A 24,868-nucleotide genomic window follows, 5' to 3' on the forward strand; every position below is an offset into this window, starting at 1 on the left:
AGCCTTTATAAAGACACTGCTCTTTTGTCCTTCAGGAAGTCTGAGTCAGCTTACTCCCCCACCAACAGCGTGGGGAGAGCACACCACGTTCTTGACAACATGGGGTCATCAAACATTTAACCTTCGCTAATCTGATGGGTCAAAAATAAATATCACAAACATTTTCATATAGCTCTGGATCATGTGTATTTATTTTTTCTGTGAACACCCTGCTAATAAGGTTCCTTGCCCATTTTTCGCTTGGGATTATTCATCTTTTCATTATATATTTTTTAAAATGTTTTATACTAAGGAAATCAATCCTTTGATAAATGTGTTGTCATTTGTGGTTTGATTTTTGATAATTTTTGTTATAAGTTTCCATCTGTTTTTGTTTTTAAAGATTTATTTATGTATTTATTTAAGAGAGAAACAGAGAGCACAGAGGGAGAGGGAGAAGCAGGCTCCCCACGGAGCAGGGAGCCTAATGTGGGGCTCGATCCCAGAACCCTGGGATCATGACCTGAGCTGAAGGCAGACGCTTAATTGACTGAGCCACCCATAAGTTTCCATTTGTATGTATTCAACTTCATTGGCTTTTATCCCCCCTTCTGAAAAGGGGCTTACTCACTGCACAATCATAAACCGAAACCGGGAAGACAAGAGCACCTGGGCAATCACCAGTCCACTTTGTGAGTCTTTCTCTGACCTCGGCATTCTGCCTGCCCTTCCCGGAACCCACTCTTTGCAAGACCCACAGAAATGTACCTGAGTTCCACTCCAGCTCTTTCCATTCTGCCTTTTCAAAAAATCACTATTTTCCTAACACAACACTTTTCAACCTTCTAAAACTCATCCCCCTATTTGACAACCAGGACGATCGCATGTCCCTCGAAGATTTTGAGGAGATGTGTCTCAATTATGAATCCCTGTCTTCTGCATAGCCTCATCAGAGATTTTTCTTAACTCTCTGCAATTTGTAATGTGAAAACTTAACACATTTTTTTCATTCTCCCAATAAAAATATCTACTTGTTTTTTCAAAAGAAACTTCCCTCAAGATTCTAACATGCCCACTACCTCGATTTTATCTGTAACCTACCCTGGGTTGACAATCAGATAAGATTTATTCTTTTTTTTTTTTTAAAGATTTTATTTATTTATTTGAGAGAGAGAGAATGAGAGAGAGACAGCATGAGATGGAAGAGGGTCAGAGGGAGAAGCAGACTCCCCGCTGAGCAGGGAGCCCGATGTGGGACTCGATCCCGGGACTCCAGGATCATGACCTGAGCCGAAGGCAGTTGCTTAACCAACTGAGCCACCCAGGCACCCCAGATAAGCTTTATTCTTAAAAAAAATTTTAACCAGATTGACATTTAAAAAATTTTTTTTTAACAACTGACTTTGGAAAACAATCTAGAGGCAATTTATTCTGAGTAATACATCCTTCCTTAAGGACAGATTTAAAACCTCCTAACACCCCCCGCCAAAAAAAAACCTTTAAAGACAAGGGAGAAGAAACTGAGTTTGAAAATCACCTTTATTTTCCTTCTGCGTTTCCCCATTCAGAATATTTCCAATCCCTCCCCTTTTTTTTCCCCCTTTTAGTAGAAACACAGACCCCTCTCTGTTCTTTCAACAATTAACTGAAGCTAAGTGACAGTCTCCTCTCCTAACCCTGGCAAGTTAATTACTAAGTTTGGAAGAGAAACAGTAGCTGACGACGAGGACATCTCTGGTCGGAGGAAGATGAACAGGACGTGCATCACGGGGCCCGGGAACCCCGCTTCTGGTGGCAGCCAGGCCTTCATCGTCAGAGTTAGTAAAACAAGACACAGAGAAGCCGTGGGCTCCCACAACACGGCCATCCACCCCGTGGCTCCTTTCCAACTCCGCGCTCAGACTCTGGTTACCTGGCAGCTTCACTGATGGTGCGATGAGAGAGCCAGAGCAACGCCAGGGCACCTCCCACTTTCACAGATAGGGAGAAAGGCTCAGGCATACGTCATATTATGGTATTCCTCAGACACCGCAGTTTCACAGGGCAACCCCAAGCCTAGCAAGTTTATTGGCGCCATTGTTCTAATAGCATTTGCTCACTTTGAGCCTCTGTGTCACATTTGGTAATTCGCGCAATAGTTCAGAGTTTTTCATTATTATTATTTTAGGACGATCTGTGATCCATGATCTTTGATGTTATGTAATGGTTTTGTGTGTGTTCGGACTGCTCTGTCCACCAGCTGTTCACCCCTCTCTCTCCCTCTCCTCGGGCGTCCCTGATTCCTACTTGAAAGTAGACCAATTAACAACCCGACGATAGCCTCTAAGTGTCCAAGTGAAAGGAAGAGTCACACATCTCTCATTTCAAAAGCTAGAAATAATTAGGCTCAGTGAGAGGAAGGTGTGTTGAAAGTCTAGATAAGCCGAAAGCCAGGCCGCTTGCCCCAAACAGACAAGTTGTGAATGCAAAGGAAGAGTTCTGGAAGGACATTACAAGTGCTATGCCAGTGAACCCACGAATGATAACAAAGTGAAACAGCCTTACTGCTGATATGGACAAAGTCTTAGTGGTCTGGACAGAAGCTCCAACAGCCACAACATCCCCTTAAGCCAAAGCCTAATCCGGAGCAAGGCCTCACTCTCTTCAGTTCTGTGAAGGCGGAGAGAGGGGACGAAGCTGCAGAAGACAAGTCTGAAGCTAGCAGAGTTGGTTCGTGAGGTTTAAGGAAAGACGCCGTCTCCACAACATCAAACTGCAAGGTGAAGCAGCAAGGGCTGATGGAGAAGCAGCAGCGAGGTCTCCGGAAGCTCTAGCGGAGATCATTCATGAAGGTGGTTCCACAACACAACGGATTTTCAGTGTGGACCAACTAGCCTTCTGTCAGAAGATGATGCCATCTAGGACTTTCACAGCCCGAGAGGGAGGGTCAGGGCCTGGCTACAAAGCTTCAAAGGTTGGGCTGACTCTATCGTTAGGGGCTAATGCAGACGCTGACTTTAAGCTGAAGCCTGTGCTCATGTACCGTTCTGAAAATCCTGGGGACCCAAAGAATTATGCTAAATCCACTCTGCCTGGGCTCTGTCAATGGAACAACAAAACCCGGACAGTACGTATGTTTACAACATGGTACACTAAATATTTCAAGCTCACTGTTGAGGCCTACTGCTCAGAAGATTCCTGTCAAGATATTACTGCTCATTGACAATGCACCTGGTCCCCCGGGAGCTCTGACGGAGATGTACGAGGAGACTGATGTTCTTTGCACACCTGCTGATACAACGTTCTGCAGCCCATGGGTCTAGAAGTAATTTCGACTTTCAAGTCTTATTACTGAATAAATTTCATAAGACTATAGCTGCCATAGATAGTGATTCCTCTGCTGGATCTGGACAGAGTAAACTGAAGACCTTCTGGAAGGGATTCACCATTCTGGATGCCATTAAGAACATTCGTGATTTATAGGAAGAGGTCAAAATATCAATATATCAATATTAACAGAGTTTGGAAGAAGTTGATTCCAACTCTCGTGGATGACTTTGAGGGGTTCATGACGTCTGTGGAGGAAGTCACTGCAGATGTGGTGGAAACAGCAAGAGAACTAGAATTACTAGTGGAGCCTCAGGGTGGGACTGAACTGCTGTGATCTGACGGTCAAACTCGAACGGAGGAGGAGCTGCTTCTTGTGGAAGAGCAAAGAAAGTGGTTTCTTGCGATGGGATCGACTCCTGGTGGAGAGGCTGTGGGCTGACAACAAAGGATTTAGAATATTACATACACTTAGTTGAAAAAGCAGCAGCAGGGTTTGAGAGGACAGACTCCAATTCTGAAAGAAGTTGGACTGTGGGAAAGAGGCTATCAAACGGCATTGCCTGCTACAGAGAAATCGTTCATGACAGGAAGAGTCAAATCGATGCAGCAAACTTCACTGTTGCCTTATTTTAAGAAACCGCCCCAACCTTCAGCACCCACCAGTCCAAGGCAAGACCCTCCACCAGCAAAAACATTACAACTCACCGAAAGCACAGACGACAGCATTATTTAGCCATACTTTGCACATTTAACAGACTGTAGCATAATGCAAACCTAGCTTGTATATGCACAGGCAAACAAAAACATTCGACTCGTTTTATCGGGATACTCCTTTTCTTTCAGTGCCGTGGAAGGAACCTGCGGTATCTCGGACATGTAGCTGTATTTGGAAACATTTTCAGAAACTCAAAGGCTGGGGTCTAGAACTTACAAATTCTTATGTTCTTAGTTCCTGGCACTTTGTAGGTCCTCAATAAAATTGAAATACATAAGTGAACAAATAAGCCAACCTACACACTAGAGTGAAGAGGGAGAAATATGTGGAATATATTTTCAACCTCAAATAAAAGATACCTTTGTTGGTCGTGCCCCCTGTAAGGGAAGGAGTGGATACAGAAGCACGAAAACATCAGAATTCACTACTGATGTTATTGGTAATCAGTAAAATACCAGTTTAGACCTATATAAATCCAGGATTTGAATGGATTCTGACATGGGCTGGATTACAGTTTCACCTACGTAATGATGAGCAAATCACTTAGTCTCAGCATTTTTCAAATACAAGGTGTTATATTGCAAAACATACCATAATTTGTGTGTTAATTATATATTGTTATATGACAAATTACCCCCCAAATTCAGCAGCATAAAACGTTTATCTCACACAATCTCTGAGAGTCAAGAATCTGCAAGTGGCTTGGTTAGGTGGCTTTTTTTTTTTTTTTTTAAGATTTATTTATTTATTTTAGAGAGAATGTGCACATGAGTGGGAGGGGCAGAGGGAGAATTTTTTTTTTTTATATTTATTTATTTATTTATTTTAGAGAGACGGGGGCGTGGGGCAGGGGCAGAGGGAGAGAATCCCAAGCGGACTCTGTGCTGAGTGTGGCTTGGCTGGGTGGTTCCTCTTCAGGGTTTCCCCTGAGGCAGCAGTCATCCATTGGCTTGATTGAGGCTGAAGGATCCACTTCCAAAAGGTCTCTCTCACATGGCTATTAGCAAGAAGCCAAGTGGGTCTCTCCAGAAGGTTGCCTGAATGTCCTCATGACAGCTGGTTTCCCTGAGTGAGTGATTCAAGGAGGGGTGGGGGGCTGGGAGTAGAGTAGACGCAGAAGCCTAGCCCTGAAATGCCTTTTATAACCTGGGCTTGAAAGTAACCAGCTCACACTTCTGCTGTTTTGTATTAGTTACACAGACAGACCAACCCAGATCCAATGTGGGAGGGAACGACACAAGAGAATAAATCTAGGAGATGGAAACATGATGGGCCATCTTGGAGGCTGGCTACCAACAATGTGTCACTAACAAAAAAGAACCCAGATAATAATACCATGACAAGGCTTTCTTATTACTTGGAACTGCTATTTTATACTGTACTAACCATGCCTTTTATTTTTTGATGCTTTGACATGTTAGGACCTCCCTGACCCTATAGGGACTGGCCCTCCCAGGGTTGGCTAATTCCTAGAGATAGCAAACGACTCACCTGGGAGTGTGCCTTTATTTGCACACCAACCAATCCAGAGCCAATACCCCCAACCACCTCCTTTATTGTAATCTTACACTCTGGGCCACTGTCTGGCTGCCCTAATACCTCAGAGCCAGGTATCAGACAACTAGGAACAGTCCCTATGTTCCAGAGCCCACCAAAATTATTCCCACTAGCCAACCTTGCCCTGTTCCTTCTTATAGAAACCACAATAAAGGGAGCCTGGGTGGCTCAGTCGGTTAAGCATCTGCCTTTGGCTCAGGTCATGATCCCAAGGGTCCTGGGATCAAGTCCCGCATCGGGCTCCCTGCTGAGTGGGGAGCCTGCTTCTCCCTCTGCCTCTGTCCCCTCTCCCCCCGCTCATGCTAACAAAATCTTTAAAAAAAGTTCTAAAAGAAAAAGAAAAAGAAAAAGAAACCACAATAAAGGCTCTCACCTACATTTCCCCTGGCTCCCCTACCTCCTGAGTGACCCAGGTGCTTCCCCCCGGAAGCAAGGCACGCCATGCCTCCTGTGTCTAGAGACCTGTAAGGAAAACAGACTTCTTCCTTCATGACAGTCATTTCCATGTCTGTGTGTCGAATTAAAACAAGTCCTAGGAGCCTTAAAATATATACTTATGCAAAGAGCATTTTAGGCCTTTTTTGGAGTTAGAGGCAGGAGGGGCATGCTGAAGAACAGCCAGTGTCAGCATTTTTCACCTGACTTCAGCTCTAGTGTCATCTTCTTCCTATTTGGAATCACATGGCCCCTGGAAGTTAATCAGCTTCTGTTCAAAATCAGCATGAAGTTTCCGACAATTTTGGTTCACACCTTAGTGATTAGTCCTGTGCTTTGCATGAATTGGTCACACCAGGCCTCTCACTGCATTAAAACTTCTTCCATTTATTCCAAGGCATGTGACAACTTCCCCTTCATTCATGTGCCCTGTTTGGTGTTTGATAGGCAATCCTTGTGCACTAATATCAGCATGCCAATAAAACCTCATTTGCCAGTAGTTATCTTGCTTTCTTTCTTAGTTCCAAAAAGCCCCTGGTTGCTGCTTTGCAAAAATATATGGCCTCACGTTCATTCCTTCAGTGGCAAACCTTTGCTTCACTAATACCAAAATTAACCACGCTACTCTGCATCTGTACCTTTCTGTATACAAAATAACCTTTCATTTCAGCACCAAATCACAGTGTAATCTTTTTGAAGACATTTTAAATAGCATGCACACGGTATCCCCAATGCATATTATTCAACAGGGCTGACGACAAGTGTGTCACATGAACATGTGACAACAGTGACGTCAAAGTCACTGTCTAGCATCACTGATAAGACACTGATATTAGATACACTCCAATCCTGAAAAATGCATCCCCAAATTGATGAAATAAAGGAACACCTTCCGATATAAGGTGCTTACCTAGCTTCTGGCCCCACAGTAAATGCTTAATACATGTTCACAGTCAACAACAACAAACTCTCAGCAAACAAGGCTCCTTTTCATCCAATGTGTTTGGCTGCAAAGAGGGTCAGGGATGTTCTGGTCTTCTCAGACATGGGTCTGCCGGGGACAGAGACCGCAGCCGCAGAAAGACCCCACCTCAAAAGCCCCTGGTCTCCTGTGCAAGGGTTGGGCCTGGAGAAGGGGCAAGCTCATGCTTCTCGATCAGCAAGGAACGAAGAGGCACCATCAGGGCTGAGCATAGTCTCTCTGACATGAAAGAGGCATGAGCCTCCCACACAGACCAAGGAATCTAGAGAAAGGCAGCTAGCATTTATTAAGTACTTACTGTATTTAGAGCTTTAATACTCATTTAGTGCTCACATCAGCCCTGCAAAGTAGACGTCAGCCCATTTTACAGAAAAGCTAGAACTCAAATTATTTTATGAAGCCCAGGGTTTGCACCTGGCCCCACTCGCAAGCCTGAGCTGTTCCCGCAGTTCTGTCGGGACACCACAGGTAAAGAACGAGGTATCTCTCTCCTCCTGCACTATTTCTGCTTCTGATAATCAAATGTCGTGTGATGGAGAGAGTCTTCAGAATTTTTCTTCTTTTCTTTTTAAACAACAGAGGGTTACAACTATAAAGGGTATACACTGAGCAGATGAATGTTGTAAATAAAATTGCCCTCTGGAACATCAAAATCACTTAATATGCTCAATTCCTTTCGAAGCACGTAGTGCAGAGAACTGTTATGCTGATTACCAATAATTATAATCCATTCATTAAGGAAAAGTCTCTAAGGGCTTCTACAAAGGAACACTTCATGGCTGAGATGGAGTTACTCGGTGTACTTGAAAATAATGAAGCTACTGTTCTTTTAAAAATTATCTAATTTAGGCTTTTCACTGATTTACACTGTGCTTCTCTACAAGGACTCTGAATGAAAGAGGTTTTGCTGAATTCAAATGGAGCCTTTCTCTCAAAGGTCCAGAGCGACTTGGCACTGATCATTGACATGCCGGCCCCTGCAGAGTAGGGATGAGAGGAGAGAGTTTCAGGGAAGAACTGAGATCTGAAAGAGGTATCCCTGGAAGTCTCTGCTTTTCTTAAACATTTTGGTTCCAAAGAACTTGTTTCTCCAAAGATTCTTGAGATTCACTGGACATCTGTAGAGAGAAGGCACTAGAATTTACTGAGAGCAGCCTTAAATCCTTTAGAAACAAAGTTAATATGAACACGTAGGGGTTGTGAACTTCATATGGGTCAAGTGCTCCATGAGCTGAATGCTTTCTCATTTTAGTTACATCCTTTCAGGTACAAGAGGCCATCTGAGGTATGGATGCAGGGGGCTACAGGCAAGCCAGGAATCTTACATAAATCCAAGAACAGGAATCATAATTGGGCCTTTTCAAACCCAATCTAAGAAGGTACCCAGCCAGCTGGAATTTCATGACTCTTTCCACAGGGGACCAGCCTTCCTCTTTGCATCCATTAATTTGCTTTCAATTATAAGAAACAAAAAACCCAATTCGAAGTGCCTTAAACAGAATGGAAACTTATTGTCTCACAGAACTGGAAATCCAGCTGTAAGGTGGGTTTCAAGGTTGTGTGATCCAGTCAACCGTGTCCTCTATGATCCAGGTTCTTTCCTCTCTCCATTCTGCCCTCCAGGTCAGCTTCCACCTCAGGCTGATTCTTTTTGGACAGGATCATGGGTGGTGGATAGTGGAACTAGAGGCTACACGGTTCCCCACTGACATTTTCAAAAGAGAAATGTTCCCCCAGCAATTCCAGAAACCTTTACCTCACGGTATCATTGACCTGACTTAAGTCACATGACATTTGTAAACTCATCCCTTCTGCCAACTGCTCTTGACCTAGTTCTAGTTCTGGTCACTAACAAGGAGTATAGGATTACCATGATTAGTTTAGACTGCTCAGGGCATGCATATCCCCAGAGTGAAGTCAGAGGTGTGGGTGGTGTGGGGAGAGGAAGGGGATGGAAAAAGGGAAAACTGAAAACAGTTCCTAAGTTATTGCCTGACGTAAATGGGTAGACACTGAAGCCATATGGTAGTTCTTGAAGGAAAAACAGGTTGGGGGGGTGGCGGTGGGAATCAAGAGCACTGTTTTCGATGTGCTGGTTTTGAAACACCTATTAGACATTCAAATGAAGATGCCATGTAAGCCACGGGGTATAGGAATTTGGAGATCAAGGGAGGGGTCAGGGCTGGAGTTACAATTTTGAGACACATCAGCATATAGCTAGAATTTAAGACCTGGGGAATGGAAGAAATCAATTAAAGAAATTACATACAGAGGAAATGAAGTGAGGATCCAAGGCCAAGGGTTGGGGCACTTGGTATCTACACGTAGAACCGAAAAGGAGAAGCCAGCACAGGAACCAAAAAGCAACAATGAGCAAGGCAGGAAGAAAACCGGAACACATACTGTCCTGGAAACCAAGAGAAGCGAGTGGTTCTTGATAGAGAAATGAGTTATGCCCAATGTCGGGAGGCTGAGTAGGAGAGGGAAAGGGGTGAGCGCAGAACCGGCACCATGGAGTCACTTGGACACAAGTGTCAGTGGAGCGGGAGGTCTGAGGCCTATGTGGGGCCGGCAGAGGAAAAGTGGAACGTGGTGGGGTGACAGCGTTTAATCTGGACAACTCTCCTGAGCTTTTCTGTGAGGGGTAACAGAGAGATGGGCAGTAACTAACGTGGGAAAAGAGGCCAAAGCAGGAGGTTTTAAGGGAAGAAGATCCTAGAGGGTATCTAACGTGCTGACAGGAATGACCTAGCAAGAGGAAGATGCAGGAAAGAATCATCGTGGGAGCAAAGACACGGAAAAGTCAAGAAGAGAGAAGATCCAGTGAGCAGGTGGAGGGGTTGGCCTGCTCTAGAAGCAGGGCTACTTCCCTCGGGAGGAAAGGCGGGGAAGGAGCGCACACGCCAAGTCGCGTGCTTGATATGGTGAAAGACAAGGGAATTCCCACTTGTTTCTATTTCTGGCACGGAGTGGGGGGCAAGGTGTTCATGAGAAACGGGAGGAGGAGCTGTGAAGAGAAATGAAGGTGTCCAGCAGCAATTCCAGATCGTGGGAGAGTAAACAGATGAGGAAGGTACACGAGGACCACTCAGTATTCAGAGGTAATGAAAGATACGACCAGGAGAGTGGATGAGTAGGTGGAGGGGAGTACAAACTGAGCTTCAAAAAGGCTAGGAAATGGGCCCAGGGTCACAGAGCCAATGGGCAGGAAGGAGGGGATTCACAATGAGGCCCAAGTGACTTCACACTCCGTGCTCTTTCCACGCTGCGAGTCACTCAGGCACAACTGATCGACCCAGTACAAAGACGAAGCTGCAGGTAAAGTGCGTCTACAAGGAAAGATTCCTTGAGCCCCACAAACGTGACTGCTGTGGGACCCTGATTTTGTGATGACCTACAAAGAACCTAGGAGGACGCCTCAGTATTTCACCCTTCCCGGTGCCGCCCCGGATGTCATCCTAACCCTCCCGTTCTCCTTTGGATTACCACCTACAGGCTTGTCGGCTCATTTCCAGTCTCTAGTGCCCCTGACTGCCGGACTGCTCAACATGGTCTTTGTGAAATTCGGATTAGTTCTTCCACTGCACAAAACCCTAGCACCACGCACAAGACTCTTCTTCACGATTCGGCCACATTCCCCTGGATTCCCCCGCAGCTGGTGCCGCAGCCCTGTTATTTACCATTCCACAGCCCTGACGGGCCTTTTCGTGCTTCTACGCCTCTGGGCATGCTGGAGCTCTCCTTGAAACGTTTGTCCTCGGCCCTGGTTCACACAACACACTCCCATTTATCCAGTTCCAGTGTCCCTTCACCAGCAGAGCTTTCCTTCACCCTCCTCCACCATTCCCAGACAACCGCTATAGGGGCTTTGGCGGTTCTGCATTAAAATTCTTTCTCTCCTCAACCCCCACATCAGAGCATAGCACCTACCTGCCTCATACTCGGTGCTCAAATCCTGCGTTGAATGCTGAATGAGAGTGAATTTAGCTGTTCGATACCAAAGATGATGAAATGAGCTGAATTGCTTTTAGTGGGGCTCAGTGTCTCTCACCACATTTGTCACGTTCCCAAGGGATGTCAGAGGGATACAGAATCCATCTGCATCCACAGCACCTTTCACAACCTGCTCTGAAACCCAACATTTTGAGGCTGCTTTCAAAGTCAGAGGTTACTGAACAAGCTTACTACATAAATGGTGGATACATTACGCACATGAAACATAAACAGCCTGACCAGGCCGCTGGAGGACACCAGCCAAGACTGTACAGAAGGAGGTGGGCTGGGGCCCAGCAGGTGTCTGTAGGAGCTGTGATGGCTCAGTCGTCCAGGAACAACCGGTCTGATGTCTTCCACGACGCCAGGAGCCTGCCAGCTCTCTCCCCAGTCGCTGTACGTGCTACACAGCGTCTGTCTCTGCTGTGGCCAAAGAGAACCGCTCACTCCTCCACCCGCATGACACAGACGGTACAGATGGGAGCATGCTTCCTCATGACAATGTGCAATTATGCCCAGTTCCTCCAGCTGTAACAATTACCAGGAGAAAACCCCAGGGAAGGAAACAGTCCTGGCCGAGAACGCTCTTCCACACTGGCACACACCACTAAGTTCTCCCCAGGGTGCCTGCTGGAGCCACGGCCTCCGGCCCCTTTCACAGGCCTTCCCGGAACCCATGGAGGTGAAAAGCATTCGGTGAGATCAGGACATAAGGCAATCATCAAACGGGATATATCTAAGTAAGAAAATACCAAGGCTTTATTATTCTTTTTTTTTTTATAAAGACAGCCCTGTTGTCGGCCACATGGAAGGATGTGCACAGTTCCCGTGAGTCAACAAGACATCCCCGCTTCAGACTGCATATACCCTAATGCCAAAGCACGGACGCCAAGGGGCTGTCCCTTTGCAATAAAATGCAAAATAAGACAAAAATTAAATGGACTTAATTAATGCTGGACATTCCCACAGGGAAAAGACCAGAGGACTTTCAGTCAATCAGTAGTCGGAGACGATAACGATTCCATTAGGCTGAGCCACCTCGCTCCTCTCTCTGGCTCTCCCCGTGTGAGGTACCACAGTCTGGAACCGACAAAGCTGGCAGCCAGGAGCTCTTGCTTCAGAGTCCACCGAGATAAGCAGGGGGCAATGTCTTGGAAGACCAGATAATTGGGCTTTGGCGAGGCACCTACGTGCAGCAGTGTCGCATATGGAAGTTGACAACATACTCAGCATTAGTCCTCTGCACTGAAATAGCAAAAGGCTCAAACGGGTGAAAGGTGAAGGCAACAAGGCGTCGCACTGTGTGGTTGATGGGGCGGCCCAGTAAGCCTGCCTGGATCTCAAACTTGAGCAGACCAGAGTCCCGGGCATAGAACCTGAACAGAACAAGGAGAGAAAGAGAAGACGGTATAGATAGTCACCACCATCTTGAAACCTGCACAGCACAGGAATGCGGCAACTCGTTATTTAATCTTACAGTATCTCCTCTTACATCGGCCCCAGGTTACCAGAAATGCAAAACCACCTTTGTCTGAGCAGCTCATTTTATGCACAAGGGCATTATGAATTTTACCGTGCTGTCCTGAATCACTGGGTCATTTCTCTTTCCCAAGATGACCCTTAGTCATAGCCTTAACTATGGCCTCCCCGTTTCCAGAAAAGCTGCCCCAAGACTGTCTAGGTCAGGCTAGAAATGAAATGCAAGCCACATGTATACTTTTAAATTTCTAGGTAGCCACATTAAAAAAGGTAAAAAGAGAAAGGTGAAATTAATTTTAGTAATATATTTTATTTAAGCCAATACTGGTATCAAAATATTATTGTTTCAACCTATAATCCAGGTAAAAAAAATTAATGAGCTATTTCACATTCGTTTTTTTGTATTAAGCCTTTGAAATCTGATGTGTGACACGTGAGCACGTCTCAATATGGACTAGTCACATTTTAAGCGCTTAAAACCACATGTGGTGAGTGGTTACTATCCAGGACAGTGCAGATCTGGGCCCATATGTGAGTTTTTCATTTTTAAGAATATATTCTTTCGGAAGGTCCTTCTTTTTCACACACAAAAACAAAATACTAAGTAGTTGTTCATTTTTCATCTAATACTTCCATTCATCCCCATGCTTAAAGACATTTTCCCATAAGCAAAATAAGTGTCCTTGGGTATCAGGAACTAGAGATGTTTAGGGGTTGGGGCTGAATTAAGGGAAGTCCAGAAAATGAAGAGCTCTGAATTACAGAGGTCTATAACTTCCCTTCCGGAAAGCAAACGTATGGCAGATATAAAGATATTCATGGCCTCTGACTCAATAATCCCATTTCCATGAATTTATATCCTCAGAATTTAATTTAAATGGAGGACATAGTGATATGGATAAAGACAGTGACTCTAGCACAGCTCCCATGTAAAAATGCAGGAGAATAAAGGCTCCGTGACAGGGGACTAGTTCAATCAACTGCGGTACATCTAACTGAGGGAATAATGTGCTGTCATTAGGACTGTAACTCTGAGGACTATGTAACACACACAAAAAGCAGGCTACAAAGAACGACGCCAACCAGGATTACAACAATGTCCATGTGAACATGCATAGTGACAAGGACTAGAATGGAACATACGATACAGGTGTTCAAGTCATGGCATTTCCTCTTCCAAAGCCTTTAGTATCCTCACATTTCTCATTTTAAATTAAAAATAAGTGAAAAACCCCTTTAGTCAGCAGCAATAGGCATTTCCAAATTTGTTACTTAGGTTACTCTCTTTTCAAACTAGAAAGGCAGGTTAGAAAGGAGAGGAATGTATCTCATGCTACCTTGACAATATCAAATGAGGCCCGTGATATCCTTTTATGTGTGAAAACCAGTCACCTTACCCACACAGTCCCCAACACACAAAGGGCTTGTAAGGTAAAGTGAATCGTTTGAGCTTCTAAATCTAACTACCAGTTCACAGGAAATGTGCGAGGATGAGAGAAATCGTAAATACTCCCCCAGGGATGCAGTGAGCAGACTCCAGAATGTGGGCAACACTACAGGACAATTTCACTGCCAGGAAAATAAGAGGGAAGCAGAACCTATAGGATAAAATGGACTTAAGGGAGTGGTGACCAAACGCAATGTATGATCCTGATGGGAACAAATGGAACCATAAAAAGAATATTTACAAGACAGCAGGAAAATGTGAAAACTAGGTACTTGGTGGTCGTCATAAAGTTCTGATAGTTTTCTTAAGATAGAATAATGGTATGGAGGTTATATTTTTCTAAGTTCTTATCTTTTAGAAATTCATGCCAAAATATCTATGAGTAAAATGCTATAAAATCTGGGATTTGCTTCAGAATAATCAAGGGTGGCAGTTGAGGGGGTGGGGAGTGGGTGGAAAGAGATGACAACATTGACCATGAGCTGGTAACTGTTAAAATTGGGTGATGGGTACATGCAGGTTCATTATACTCTTCCACGTTTTATGTGTTTAAAAAAATAAATTTATATATTTATAATTTATAAATAAATTCTGTAATTTAAAAAAAAAGTTAACTGGTTTTTGGAACATGACTGCAATTTTCCAAAGGAAATACCATCAGAGGTGATTAACTGTTTAGAATGTGTTACACAAGCCTATTTAATATACAATGAAGCTGGATCATGAAACACTACCCACCACTGTTTCCATATGAAAAGGCCTTCCACTCTCCAGCTAAGGGTTCCAGGAACACACCTCCCCTGAAATCACCCCACGGGTGGTGGTGGTACCAGTTCCTCTCCCTAGGACCTAACACAGCACACAGAACAACACAAGCTCCCAAAACGGAGGCGGGGGGGTCTGTGGAGTGGACATTTGTGAGGGAAGGACTGCTTAGTTTTCAAGGTTCTAGCAATAACACAGTAGTCTACATTCCAAAATTTCTCAAGTGAGGAAGCATGAGTTTCTCCAAAACCTGCCTGTTCCCCCAAATTATCTCTGCTATCTTTTCTACTAAATAACATGAGGGGATAAAAGAATTTGAGTGAAATAAAATTAGAAAGTCTCAACTATAAACACTATTACAAAATGGTGTGTGGTTTCCTACCCTGGATACCTTTAAAAGGGAACAACACTTATCTGAAATTGGATGTTTTGCAAAGAGCAGAACTACTTAATTTATGAGACCAGTGCCTACATGATCAAAAGCACTCACCACATTATAGAAACAGCCTGTCCTTCCAATTCAACCCATGAGTACAAGTGGGCACAGTCACAGTGGAATGAGGTCCAAGGAGAGAGAGAGAGAAAGCAGGCCATCTTTAGCCCTTAGGCAGTTAGCAGCTGAAGCAGTGATGGTGTACCTGATAGGGTGATCTCCACAAGTCTTGGGTCGCTCCATGACAGACACCCACTTGTCATCGTAGCTGAAGAGAGACAAATCAAGGTAGGGGCTACCGCTGTAAGACTGTGCACTGATGGGGAGCTGGCCCAGCAGCCGGCGCACTGCCTCTGTGTGCCCTCCATACTTGGCATTTACAATAGTGTCTTTAAACCTAAAATAAAGCACCAGTGAGGAAGGCTGCGTTAGCAGGCACGCAAAGCTGCCTTGGATTTTAAATTGATAAAACATGTCTAAAAACAACTCATTCTGTAAATAGAAATCTAGATAGTGAGGGAAGTCAGAACTTTCATACATCCCAAGTCTGCCTGGCTACAAATATTCTCAAAAACCAGAAAATAGAATTTGAAGTGGGAACATTAAATTACTTTAGAAAAGTTAACAAAGACTCTCCAAGTAAGTTTAAAATGAGTGTAACTATTCTATGACAACACTTCTACTAAAATCTACTTCCCCCAAATAACAGCCTCAGCTTGCATTAGAAAGGAGTTGTAGAGAGCAGAGAATCCCGAGGAGAAGAGCAGCCTCTCTCTGACTCTTCTTGGGATCAGTTATAAGCCAACTTTCATCAAAACTTTCGACAAATTCTTCATCCCTCGTTTCAAGTCTGGGAGCTAGCTGCCTATACTCCCACGGAAACATCAGTATCTAAAGACCAGAAACATGGACACAGAGTCACGTATCTCACTTACTTTTAGTAATAACAACAGAGCAATTATTTCTCACAACTGGCATGAATAATAAATTTAATACCCTTTGACCAAGTATTTCTACTCTTCTAGAAATTTACCCGAAGGAAGCAATCCCACATGCAGAAAAATCTCTGCGCACATTCAATACAGCACTGTTTATGATAATGATAAAGGGACGGAAAATTAAAAACCTACTGGAAAACTAATTTTCAAAGATTACACAGTCACAGAGGCAATGTTTATCATAATGGTAAGTAAAAGAAACAGGCTACATTCTGTCTACACAGTATGATTAAAAAACAAAGAAAAAGGGGTGCCTGGGTGGCTCAGTCGGTTAAGCGTCTGCCTTCAGCTCGGGGCATGATCCCATGATCCCTAGGATAGAGCCCTGCATCCGGTTCCCTGCTCAGTGGAGAACCTGCTTCTCCCTCTCCCTCTGCCTCTGCCGCACCCCCAGTTTGTGCTCTCTGGCTCGCTCTCTGTCAAATAAATAAAATCTTAAAAAAAAAAAATTTTTTCAGGCCTAAAAAAAGATGAAATATATCAAAATGATAATTGTGTTTGTGTAATCACATTTTGATTTTAATCTTTTTACTTTCCCATAGTTTCTTAGAAAGAATGTCAGATATCAGTCACATATTTTTAAAAATCTCTACATCAAAGCACATCATATGGTTTAAAATTCAAGGGGAAAATAATATTTTTAGTCCAGGGAGAAAATATAACATCTCATCCCTGAAATTAATGGAATGAAAACTAATGAAATAAATTTAAAAACTTGAACGTTCCCAACTTTGTGGAGACTAGAAAGCTTGATGAGATGGGTTCTGATTTTTGTCTTCACCATTAACCTGTGATACTGGACAGAAATCAACAGTTCTCAGTTTCCCCCAGAGAAAGCCTAGCTCTCAGTACTGCTTTTCTGTTACTCCTCTTGACAGTAATTTTCACAGCCTCAGTGTAAATCATAAAATTAAATCTTGGGCCAAAGAGAACTTCTTTCTTTCCCTTTGAATGAGCTGGAATCAAAGACTCTGGGTTTTCAGCTCCTTTTCAGCCAAGATCTAGTACTACCTCTCATAATCCACACTCTGCCTTGCCTAGTTCACTGGCTTCAAATGATGGGGGCTAGCCCACGGCTCCATGATGATCAAAAGTCACAGCATCCACGACAATCTCTAGGTTGAAGCAGTTCATCTTCCCCAGTGGCACCACCAGCTCCACTCTCCGTGCTCCTCACTGACAAAAACATGAAGTAGTTATCCCTGGGACGTCCTCTGGCATTTAGGCTCACTGTCACTCTGCCCAGGTACGCCTCTCTTCAATTCATGGGGACTTTAAATTCATAGAGATTATCCTTCCAGCACCTCCAGTACTAGGTCCCACAACCTCTCCTACACTTAATCAGTTCCTCCCCACCTTTTCCTAAACCATCAGTTTCCCCCCAACTACACAGTTTTAGACTATTTCCTGTACCACACTTTTGTGGTTTATGTGGAAAATACATTTTCCAGAGGCTTCCCTAGAAAAGGTACGGAGAGGTAATTTTTTGAGAACTTTCATGTCTGAAAATGTCTTTGTTCCACCCTATTGGATACAAAATATCTAGACTGGAAATCATTTTTTTCACAGAATCCCGAAGGCATGATTTTATTGGCTTCAAGCTATCTGATGGCTTATTTTTTTTATTTTTTTATTGTTATGTTAATCACCATATATTACATCATTAGTTTTTGATGTAGTGTTCCATGATTCATTGTTTGTTCATAACACCCAGTGCTCCACGCAGAATGTGCCCTCTTTAATACCCATCACCAGGCTAACCCATCCCCCCGCCCTCCTCCCCTCTAGAACCCTCAGTTTGTTTATCGGAGTCCATCGTCTCTCATGGTTCCTCTCCCCCTCTGACTTACTCCCCTTCATTCTTCCTCTCGTTATCTTCTTTTCTTTTTTCTTAAAATATGTTGCGTTATTTGTTTCAGAAGTACAGATCTGTGATTCAACAGTCTTGCACAATTCACAGCGCTCACCGTAGCACATACCCTCCCCAATGTCTATCACCCAGCCACACCATCCCTCCCACCCCCAACCACTCCAGTAACACTCAGTTTGTTTCCTGAGATTAAGAATTCCTCATATCAGTGAGGTCATATGATACATGTCTTTCTCTGATTGACTTATTTCACTCAGCATAACACCCTCCAGTTCCATCCACGTCGTTGCAAATGGCAAGATCTCATTCCTTTTGATGGCTGCATAATATTCCATTGTGTATATATACCACAGCTTCTTTATCCATTCATCTGTCGATGGACATCTTGGCTCTTTCCACAGTTTGGCTATTGTGGACATTGCTGCCATAAACATTGGGGTGCACGTACCCCTTCAGGTCCCTACATTTGAATCTTTGTGGTAAATACCCAGTAGTGCAATTGCTGGATCGAATGGTAGCTCTAATTTCAACTGTTTGAGGAACCTCCATACTGTTTTCCAGAGGGGTTGCACCAGCTTGCATTCCCACCAACAGTGTAGGAGGGTTCCCCTTTCTCCACATCCCCGCCAACATCTGTCGTTCCCTGACTTGTTAATTTTAGCCATTCTGACGGGTGTGAGGTGGTATCTCATTGAGGTTTTGATTTCGATTTCCCTGATGCCAAGCGATGTTGAGCACTTTTTCATGTGCCTGTTGGCCATTTGGATGTCTTCTTTGGAAAAATGTCCGTTCATGCCTTCTGCCCATTTCTTGATTGGATTATTTGTTCTTTGGGTGTTGAGTTTGATAAGTTCTTTATAGATTTTGGATACTAGCCCTTTACCTGATCTGTCATTTGCAAATATTTTCTCCCATTCTGTCGGTTGTCTTTTGGTTTTGTGGACTGTTTCTTTTGCTGTGCAAAAGCTTTTTATCTTGATGAAATCCCAATAGTTCATTTTTGCCCTGGCTTCCCGTGCCTTTGGTGATGTTTCTAGGAGGAAGTTGCTGCGGCTGAGGTCGAAGAGGTTGCTACCTGTGTTCTCCTTTAGGATTTTGATGGACTCCTGTCTCACGTTTAGGTCTTTCAACCATTTGGAGTCTATTTTTGTGTGTGGTGTAAGGAAATGGTCCAGTTTCATTCTTCTGCATGTGGCTGTCCAATTTTCCCAACACCATTTGTTGAAGAGACTGTCTTTTTTCCATTGGACATTCTTTCCTGCTTTGTCAAAGATGAGTTGACCATAGAGTTGAGGGTCCATTTCTGGGCTCTCGATTCTGTTCCATCAATCTATGTGTCTGTTTTTGTGCCAGTACCATACTGTCTTGATGATGACAGCTTTGTAACAGAGCTGGACGTCCGGAATTGTGATGCTGCCAGCTTTGCTTTTCTTTTTCAATATTCCTCTGGCTATTCGGGGTCTCTTCTGGTTCCATACAAATTTTAGGATTATTTGTTCCATTTCTTTGAAAGAGGTGGATGGTATTTTGATGGGGATTGCACTGAATGTGTAGATTGCTCTAGGTAGCATTGACATCTTCACAATGTTGGTTCTCCCAATCCATGAGCATGGAACGTTTTTCCATTTCTTTGTGTCTTCTTCGATTTCTTTCATGAGTATTTTATAGTTTTCTGAGTACAGATCCTTTGCCTCTTTGGTTAAATTTATTCCTAGGTATCTAATGGTTTTGGGTGCAATTGTAAATGGGATCGACTCCTGGATTTGTCTCTCTTCTGTCTTGTTGTTGGTGTATATGAATGCCACTGATTTCTGTGCATTGATTTTATATCCTGCTACTTTACTGAATTCTTGTATGAGTTCTAGCAGTTTTGGGGTGGAGTCTTTTGGGTTTTCCACATACAGTATCATATCATCTGCAAAGAGTGAGAGTTTGACTTCCTCTTTGCCGATTTGGATGCCTTTGATTTCTTTTTGTTGTCTGACTGCTGTGGCTAGGACTTCTAATACTATGTTGAATAGCAGTGGTGAGAGTGGACATCCCTGCCGCGTTCCTGACCTTAGGGGAAAAGCTCTCAGCCTTTCCCCATTGAGAATGATATTCGCTGTAGGTTTTTCATAGATGGCTTTTATGATATTGAGGTATGTACCCTCTATCCCTATACTCTGAAGAGTTTTGATCAAGAAAGGATGCTGTACTTTGTCAAATGCTTTTTCTGCATCTATTGAGAGGATCATATGATTCTTGTTCCTTCTTTTGTTAATGTATTGTATCACGTTGATTGATTTGCGGATGTTGAACCAGCCTTGCAGCCCAGGGATAAATCCCACTTGGTCGTGGTGAATAATCCTTTTAATGTACTGTTGGATCCTATTGGCTAGTATTTTGGTGAGAATTTTTGCATCCATGTTCATCAAGGATATTGGTCTGTAATTCTCCTTTTTGATGGGGTCTTTGTCTGGTTTTGGGATCAAGGTAATGCTGGCCTCATAAAATGAGTTCGGAAGTTTTCCTTCCATTTCTATTTTTTGGAACAGTTTCAGGAGAATAGGTATTAATTCTTCTTTAAATGTCTGATAGAATTCCCCTGGGAAGCTGATGGCTTATTTTTTAACATGTGAAATATGTTCTTTATACAAGTTTTTACAATTTTCTCTTTATCCCCATTGTTCCAAAACTTCATTTTTAAAAGATTTCTTTATTTTAGAGAAAGAGAGATAGACCGTGGGGGGAGAGGGGCAAAGAGAGGGAGAAAGAGAATCCTACAGAGGTTCCACATGGAGCCCAACATGGGGCTTGATCCCATGACCCCAAGACCATGACCTGAGCCAAAATCAAGAGTCGAACACCCAATCGACTGAGCCACCCAGGTGCCCCTCAATGTTCCAAAACTTCATGATGATGTGCTTCAGTATGGGTTTTTTTTTTCATTAGGTAGTTGATAGAGCTAATAAAAATTTAATAATTATTTATCTGGGGGCAAAAGCCATGATTTGCAGCACTTGCCACTTTCTGTGCTGTAAATCCTACTGCTATGGTCAATTTCAAGGTACCAACGTGACATCGCTGAATGTGGGGCTATCGAAAGATGAGCAGTAATGCTTAACTAGATAGTATTTTCACCATGAAGATAAAATAGATACAAATACACTCAAAAGCATAAATAGTAAAGTAACTACAAAATAATTTTTTTAATTAAGGACATGATTTTTTTTAAAAGATTTTATTTATTTATTTAAGAGAGAGAGAGAGAGCGAGAACACGAGCAGGGGAGGAGTAGAGGGAGAGGGAGAAGCAGAGTCCCCACTGAGCTGGGAGCCCAACATGGGGCTCAATCCCAGGACTCTGGGATGATGACCTGAGCCAAAGGCAGACCTTTAACCAACTGAGCCACCCAGGCGCCCCCGAAATAATTAATTTTTAATAATGACCGCATTTAGCAATAGCTTGCAAAAATCCCTGAAAGCTTAATAAACTGGCTCTCATGAGCCAGTAGGAGTCAGTCCTAGCACACCACTGAAAGGCCCTGCCAATCTCGAAATTTATGTTCTTCACGACCGCAAAACTATTTACGTTATTTCCTCCCTGTCATTCTCTCTACTGCGCCTTGTGGAAATAACCAGATACTGGACATCCTGGGCAAATTCTCCAATTTCTTTTCATCTTTTCTCTCCCACTTTCCTACTTTTATCTGTTTATTATTCTATTTTCTTGGAGAATTCCTCAACTATACCTAACAAAGTTTAAATTTCTCTTCTAGGAATGTTTCTTTTTAAAGCTTAAATTATTTCACTGATTGCAATGTTGTTCCTTTATTCTTTCTACTGTTTGTTTTATTTTGGTCTCTTTCAAAACGAAGATTTTCCTTAAGTAACTCATGATCTTTGGTGTCCCCCTTCTGTTTTTCTTGAACATTTACTCTAACCTATACTGGACCACCTTCATTTATGTTTACTAAAAGATTACTGGAGACTGCAAAATTGCGCATTTTAGAGCCATGTGCTCACAAGAAATAAAAAATAATTCCAACTTATAGACACATTGCATTTTCAATGCAGCAAAGCATGACAAGATGGTTAATGCAATGTTACATTATGATACAGTTCTGTGGGGGAAATAAAATAGATATATGAATTCAAACATAAGAAACAATGTAAAATTTCAAATAGTATTGGCACAATTTGCGCTCTCCATTACTCACTTATTTGTTTGTTTACTTACCTGACAGAGAGACAGCCAGAGAGGGAACACAAGCAGGGGGAGTGGGAGAGGGAGAAGCAGGCTTCCGGCTGAGCACGAAGCTCTCTCCTTTTTATATCAAATACTGAATACCAAATTCCTATGGCATCTAGATTCCCCGGGGTTATGTTTTAAAGTGTTGAGTTGGGGCACCTGGGTGGCTCAGTTGGTTAAGCGTCTGCCTTTGGTTCAGGTCATGATCCCAGGGTCCTGGGCTTGAGCCCCAAATCAGGCTCCTTGCTCAGCAGGGAGTATGCTTCTCCGTCTCCCTCTGCCTACCACTCCTCCTGCTTGTGCTTGCTCTCTCTCTGTCAAATAAGCAAAATCTGGGTGCCTGGGTGGCTCAGTCGTGAAGCATCTGCCTCCGGCTCAGGTCATGGTCCCAGGGTCCTGGAATCGAGCCCCACATCGGGCTCCCTGCTCGGCGGGAAGCCTGCTTCTCCCTCTCCCGCTCCCCCTGCTTGTGTTCCCTCTCTCGCTGTGTCTCTGTCAAATAAACAAAATCTTTAAAAATAAATAAATAAATAAAATCTTCAAAAAATAAATAAATAATAAAAAATAAAAGTGTTGGGTTATACACCGTAAACTTATACAATGTTATATGCCAATTATATCTCAATAAAGCTGGGGAAAAAAAGGCTTGTAATAATTTTATTTTTAAGAATCAGTATTAAATATACACTGAACATTGCATTTTCTGCAATTATTCAAATTTAACAGCAAAAAAATTTTAAGATCAACGTAAAAATTAATGTATGAGGATATCTACAGTTGATCAAAATCTTTTGGTGGTATGATACAAAAGTCTGAGGATCACAAAGCTGGAAGTCCACCTTTCTTCTCAACCTTTATTTTCTCCTCCTGAGTCCCTACAATTTCACATAATTCCAGATGCATTCTGAAATAACTCTCAAAAAACAGCTTCTTCTAATCACTGGGTGATTTTATTCATTCAACAAACACATAATGAGCTTCTCCCACATGAAAGACACTGGCCTAGGTGCTATGGGTAGAGCAGTGAATATAACAGACTAGAATCTGCCCTCACGGGAGTTCACTCCTAATGACTTCTCTGATATTTTGTCTCAGCCAGCTGTACCCAGCTTTGTAATTAGTTGATAATGATCTGCCTGATTTTAAAGCTATCTTAAAAGAAGAAAGTTCAGGGACGCCTGGGTGGCTCAGTCAGTTAAGCATCTGCCTTCAGCCCAGGTCATGATCTCAAGGTCCTGGGATCGAGTCCCATGTTGGGCTCCTTGCTCGGTGGGGAGCCTGCTTCTCCCTCTGACTGCCGCTCCCCCTGCTTGTGCTCTCTGAAAAATAAATAAAATCTTACAAAAAAAAAAAAAAGTAGTAGTAGAATATTCAGGGGCACCTGGGTGGCACAGTTGGTTAAGTGTCCAACTCTTGGTTTTGGCTCAGGTCCTGATCTCAGGGTTGTGGGATCCAGCCCCTCACTGGGCTCCACACTCAGTGCAAAGTCTGCTTAAGAGTGTCTCTCTCCCTCTCCCTTTGCCCCTCCCCCTACTCTCAAAATAAATAAATAAATCTTTAAAAAAAATAAAAATAAAAGAAGAAAATTCATTCCAAAATGAAAAAAGCAAATTCTGATCCATGTTCTGCCTCCAAAAATCCTCTATACCAAACAGAAACGCGTATAAGGCAGAAAATTTGTGTGAACCAGAGAAAAAGGAAAAGGCAAGTAACTTGTCTGAAAACCAATATCCATCTATTTCTGAGTACTACCCTTTTATATAAAGATGATGCCACTGCATTAATGTATCTGCAGTTCATTTTTTCCAGTGGCAGTGATGCTCATTCTGAGTTATCTGTTCACTCTGGTCTGACCTATCTTGAAATCTAAAGCAGATATTTTCCCTAACTGGCTAGAGCTGGGGAAGCAATTTAGTTTGTGGCATCCAATAAGGCACTGACTGACTAGAGTAGGATTCAGCTTGGGCCAATGGCCCAAAGTAACCATTCATTTCACAATAATATACTCAGATAATTATATCTGAAACTCTGGTTCATAGGAAGACCTGGCTGATGGGGGGTATCAATTTAGAATGACCCAGGTGTTTGTGGAGGGACTCCAAGTATGAACATCTGAAGGTCTCTTCTTTGGGTTGGTCCATTTCCCTAAGGAAAAATCTCTAACCTCCTCCAGGAGGAGCATGAGCCTGGCTGCCAAATCTGATAAAGGTGACAGGAATTTTACCTTCAGTTTGTTGGTTTTCACTTAATTCTTGTTTTTAGCATGACAAATCTCATCCCTACCTCAGCTGTTCCTCATGAACGTGAAACCAGAGCCTACATGGTTCAGTGTCTCCAGAGACTAAACCTCCAGCCTTCGGAAGTGAGGAAGTGAGGAAGAGACAGTCACTCAGCAGAGTAGGCTTAGAGAAGGGGGCTAGAGGGCCTGATTGGTCCTTTCCAGACCTTCACCCAATCCTCCTATTTAAGATTACATCTTAGGTATCTTCAGAGGTACCTAGGGCCTCCAATTCCCCAACGCTTTCCAGAGTTCTCCGGAGCAAGGCAACTTGTTTCTTGATGGCTAAGCTCTGCAGTCTTAAGTTTTTGTTCTCTGAAGTGTGCCAAGTTGGTTACCGATGATCGGTTAGCTTCTCAGCTCCAAACACTATTCAGATCTCTCTCCTGTCGCCA

General features: G+C 43.2%; 1 protein-coding gene across 5 annotated transcripts in view; it reads right to left on the minus strand.

The window, feature by feature from the left end:
• Window positions 1–1,386: 1,386 nt before the first annotated feature.
• DET1 (DET1 partner of COP1 E3 ubiquitin ligase) overlaps window positions 1,387–24,868 on the minus strand; it is a 34,535-nt gene continuing 11,053 nt past the window's right edge. For 2 of the 5 annotated variants that reach the window (XM_027571625.2, XM_027571629.2), the window contains 2 exons: window positions 15,300–15,491; window positions 11,697–12,346 (listed from right to left, as the gene is read on the minus strand). In XM_027571625.2, the coding sequence (XP_027427426.1) occupies window positions 12,157–12,346; window positions 15,300–15,491 (382 nt within the window). In that variant the 3' untranslated portion in view covers window positions 11,697–12,156. Of the gene's footprint in view, window positions 3,724–11,696; window positions 12,347–15,299; window positions 15,492–24,868 lie in introns of those variants that run through there. The other 3 variants (XM_027571626.2, XM_027571628.2, XM_027571627.2) reach the window with 3 other exon arrangements.

This window comes from Zalophus californianus, chromosome 6, assembly GCF_009762305.2.
Source record: "Zalophus californianus isolate mZalCal1 chromosome 6, mZalCal1.pri.v2, whole genome shotgun sequence".
Taxonomy (NCBI): Eukaryota; Metazoa; Chordata; class Mammalia; order Carnivora; family Otariidae; genus Zalophus; species Zalophus californianus.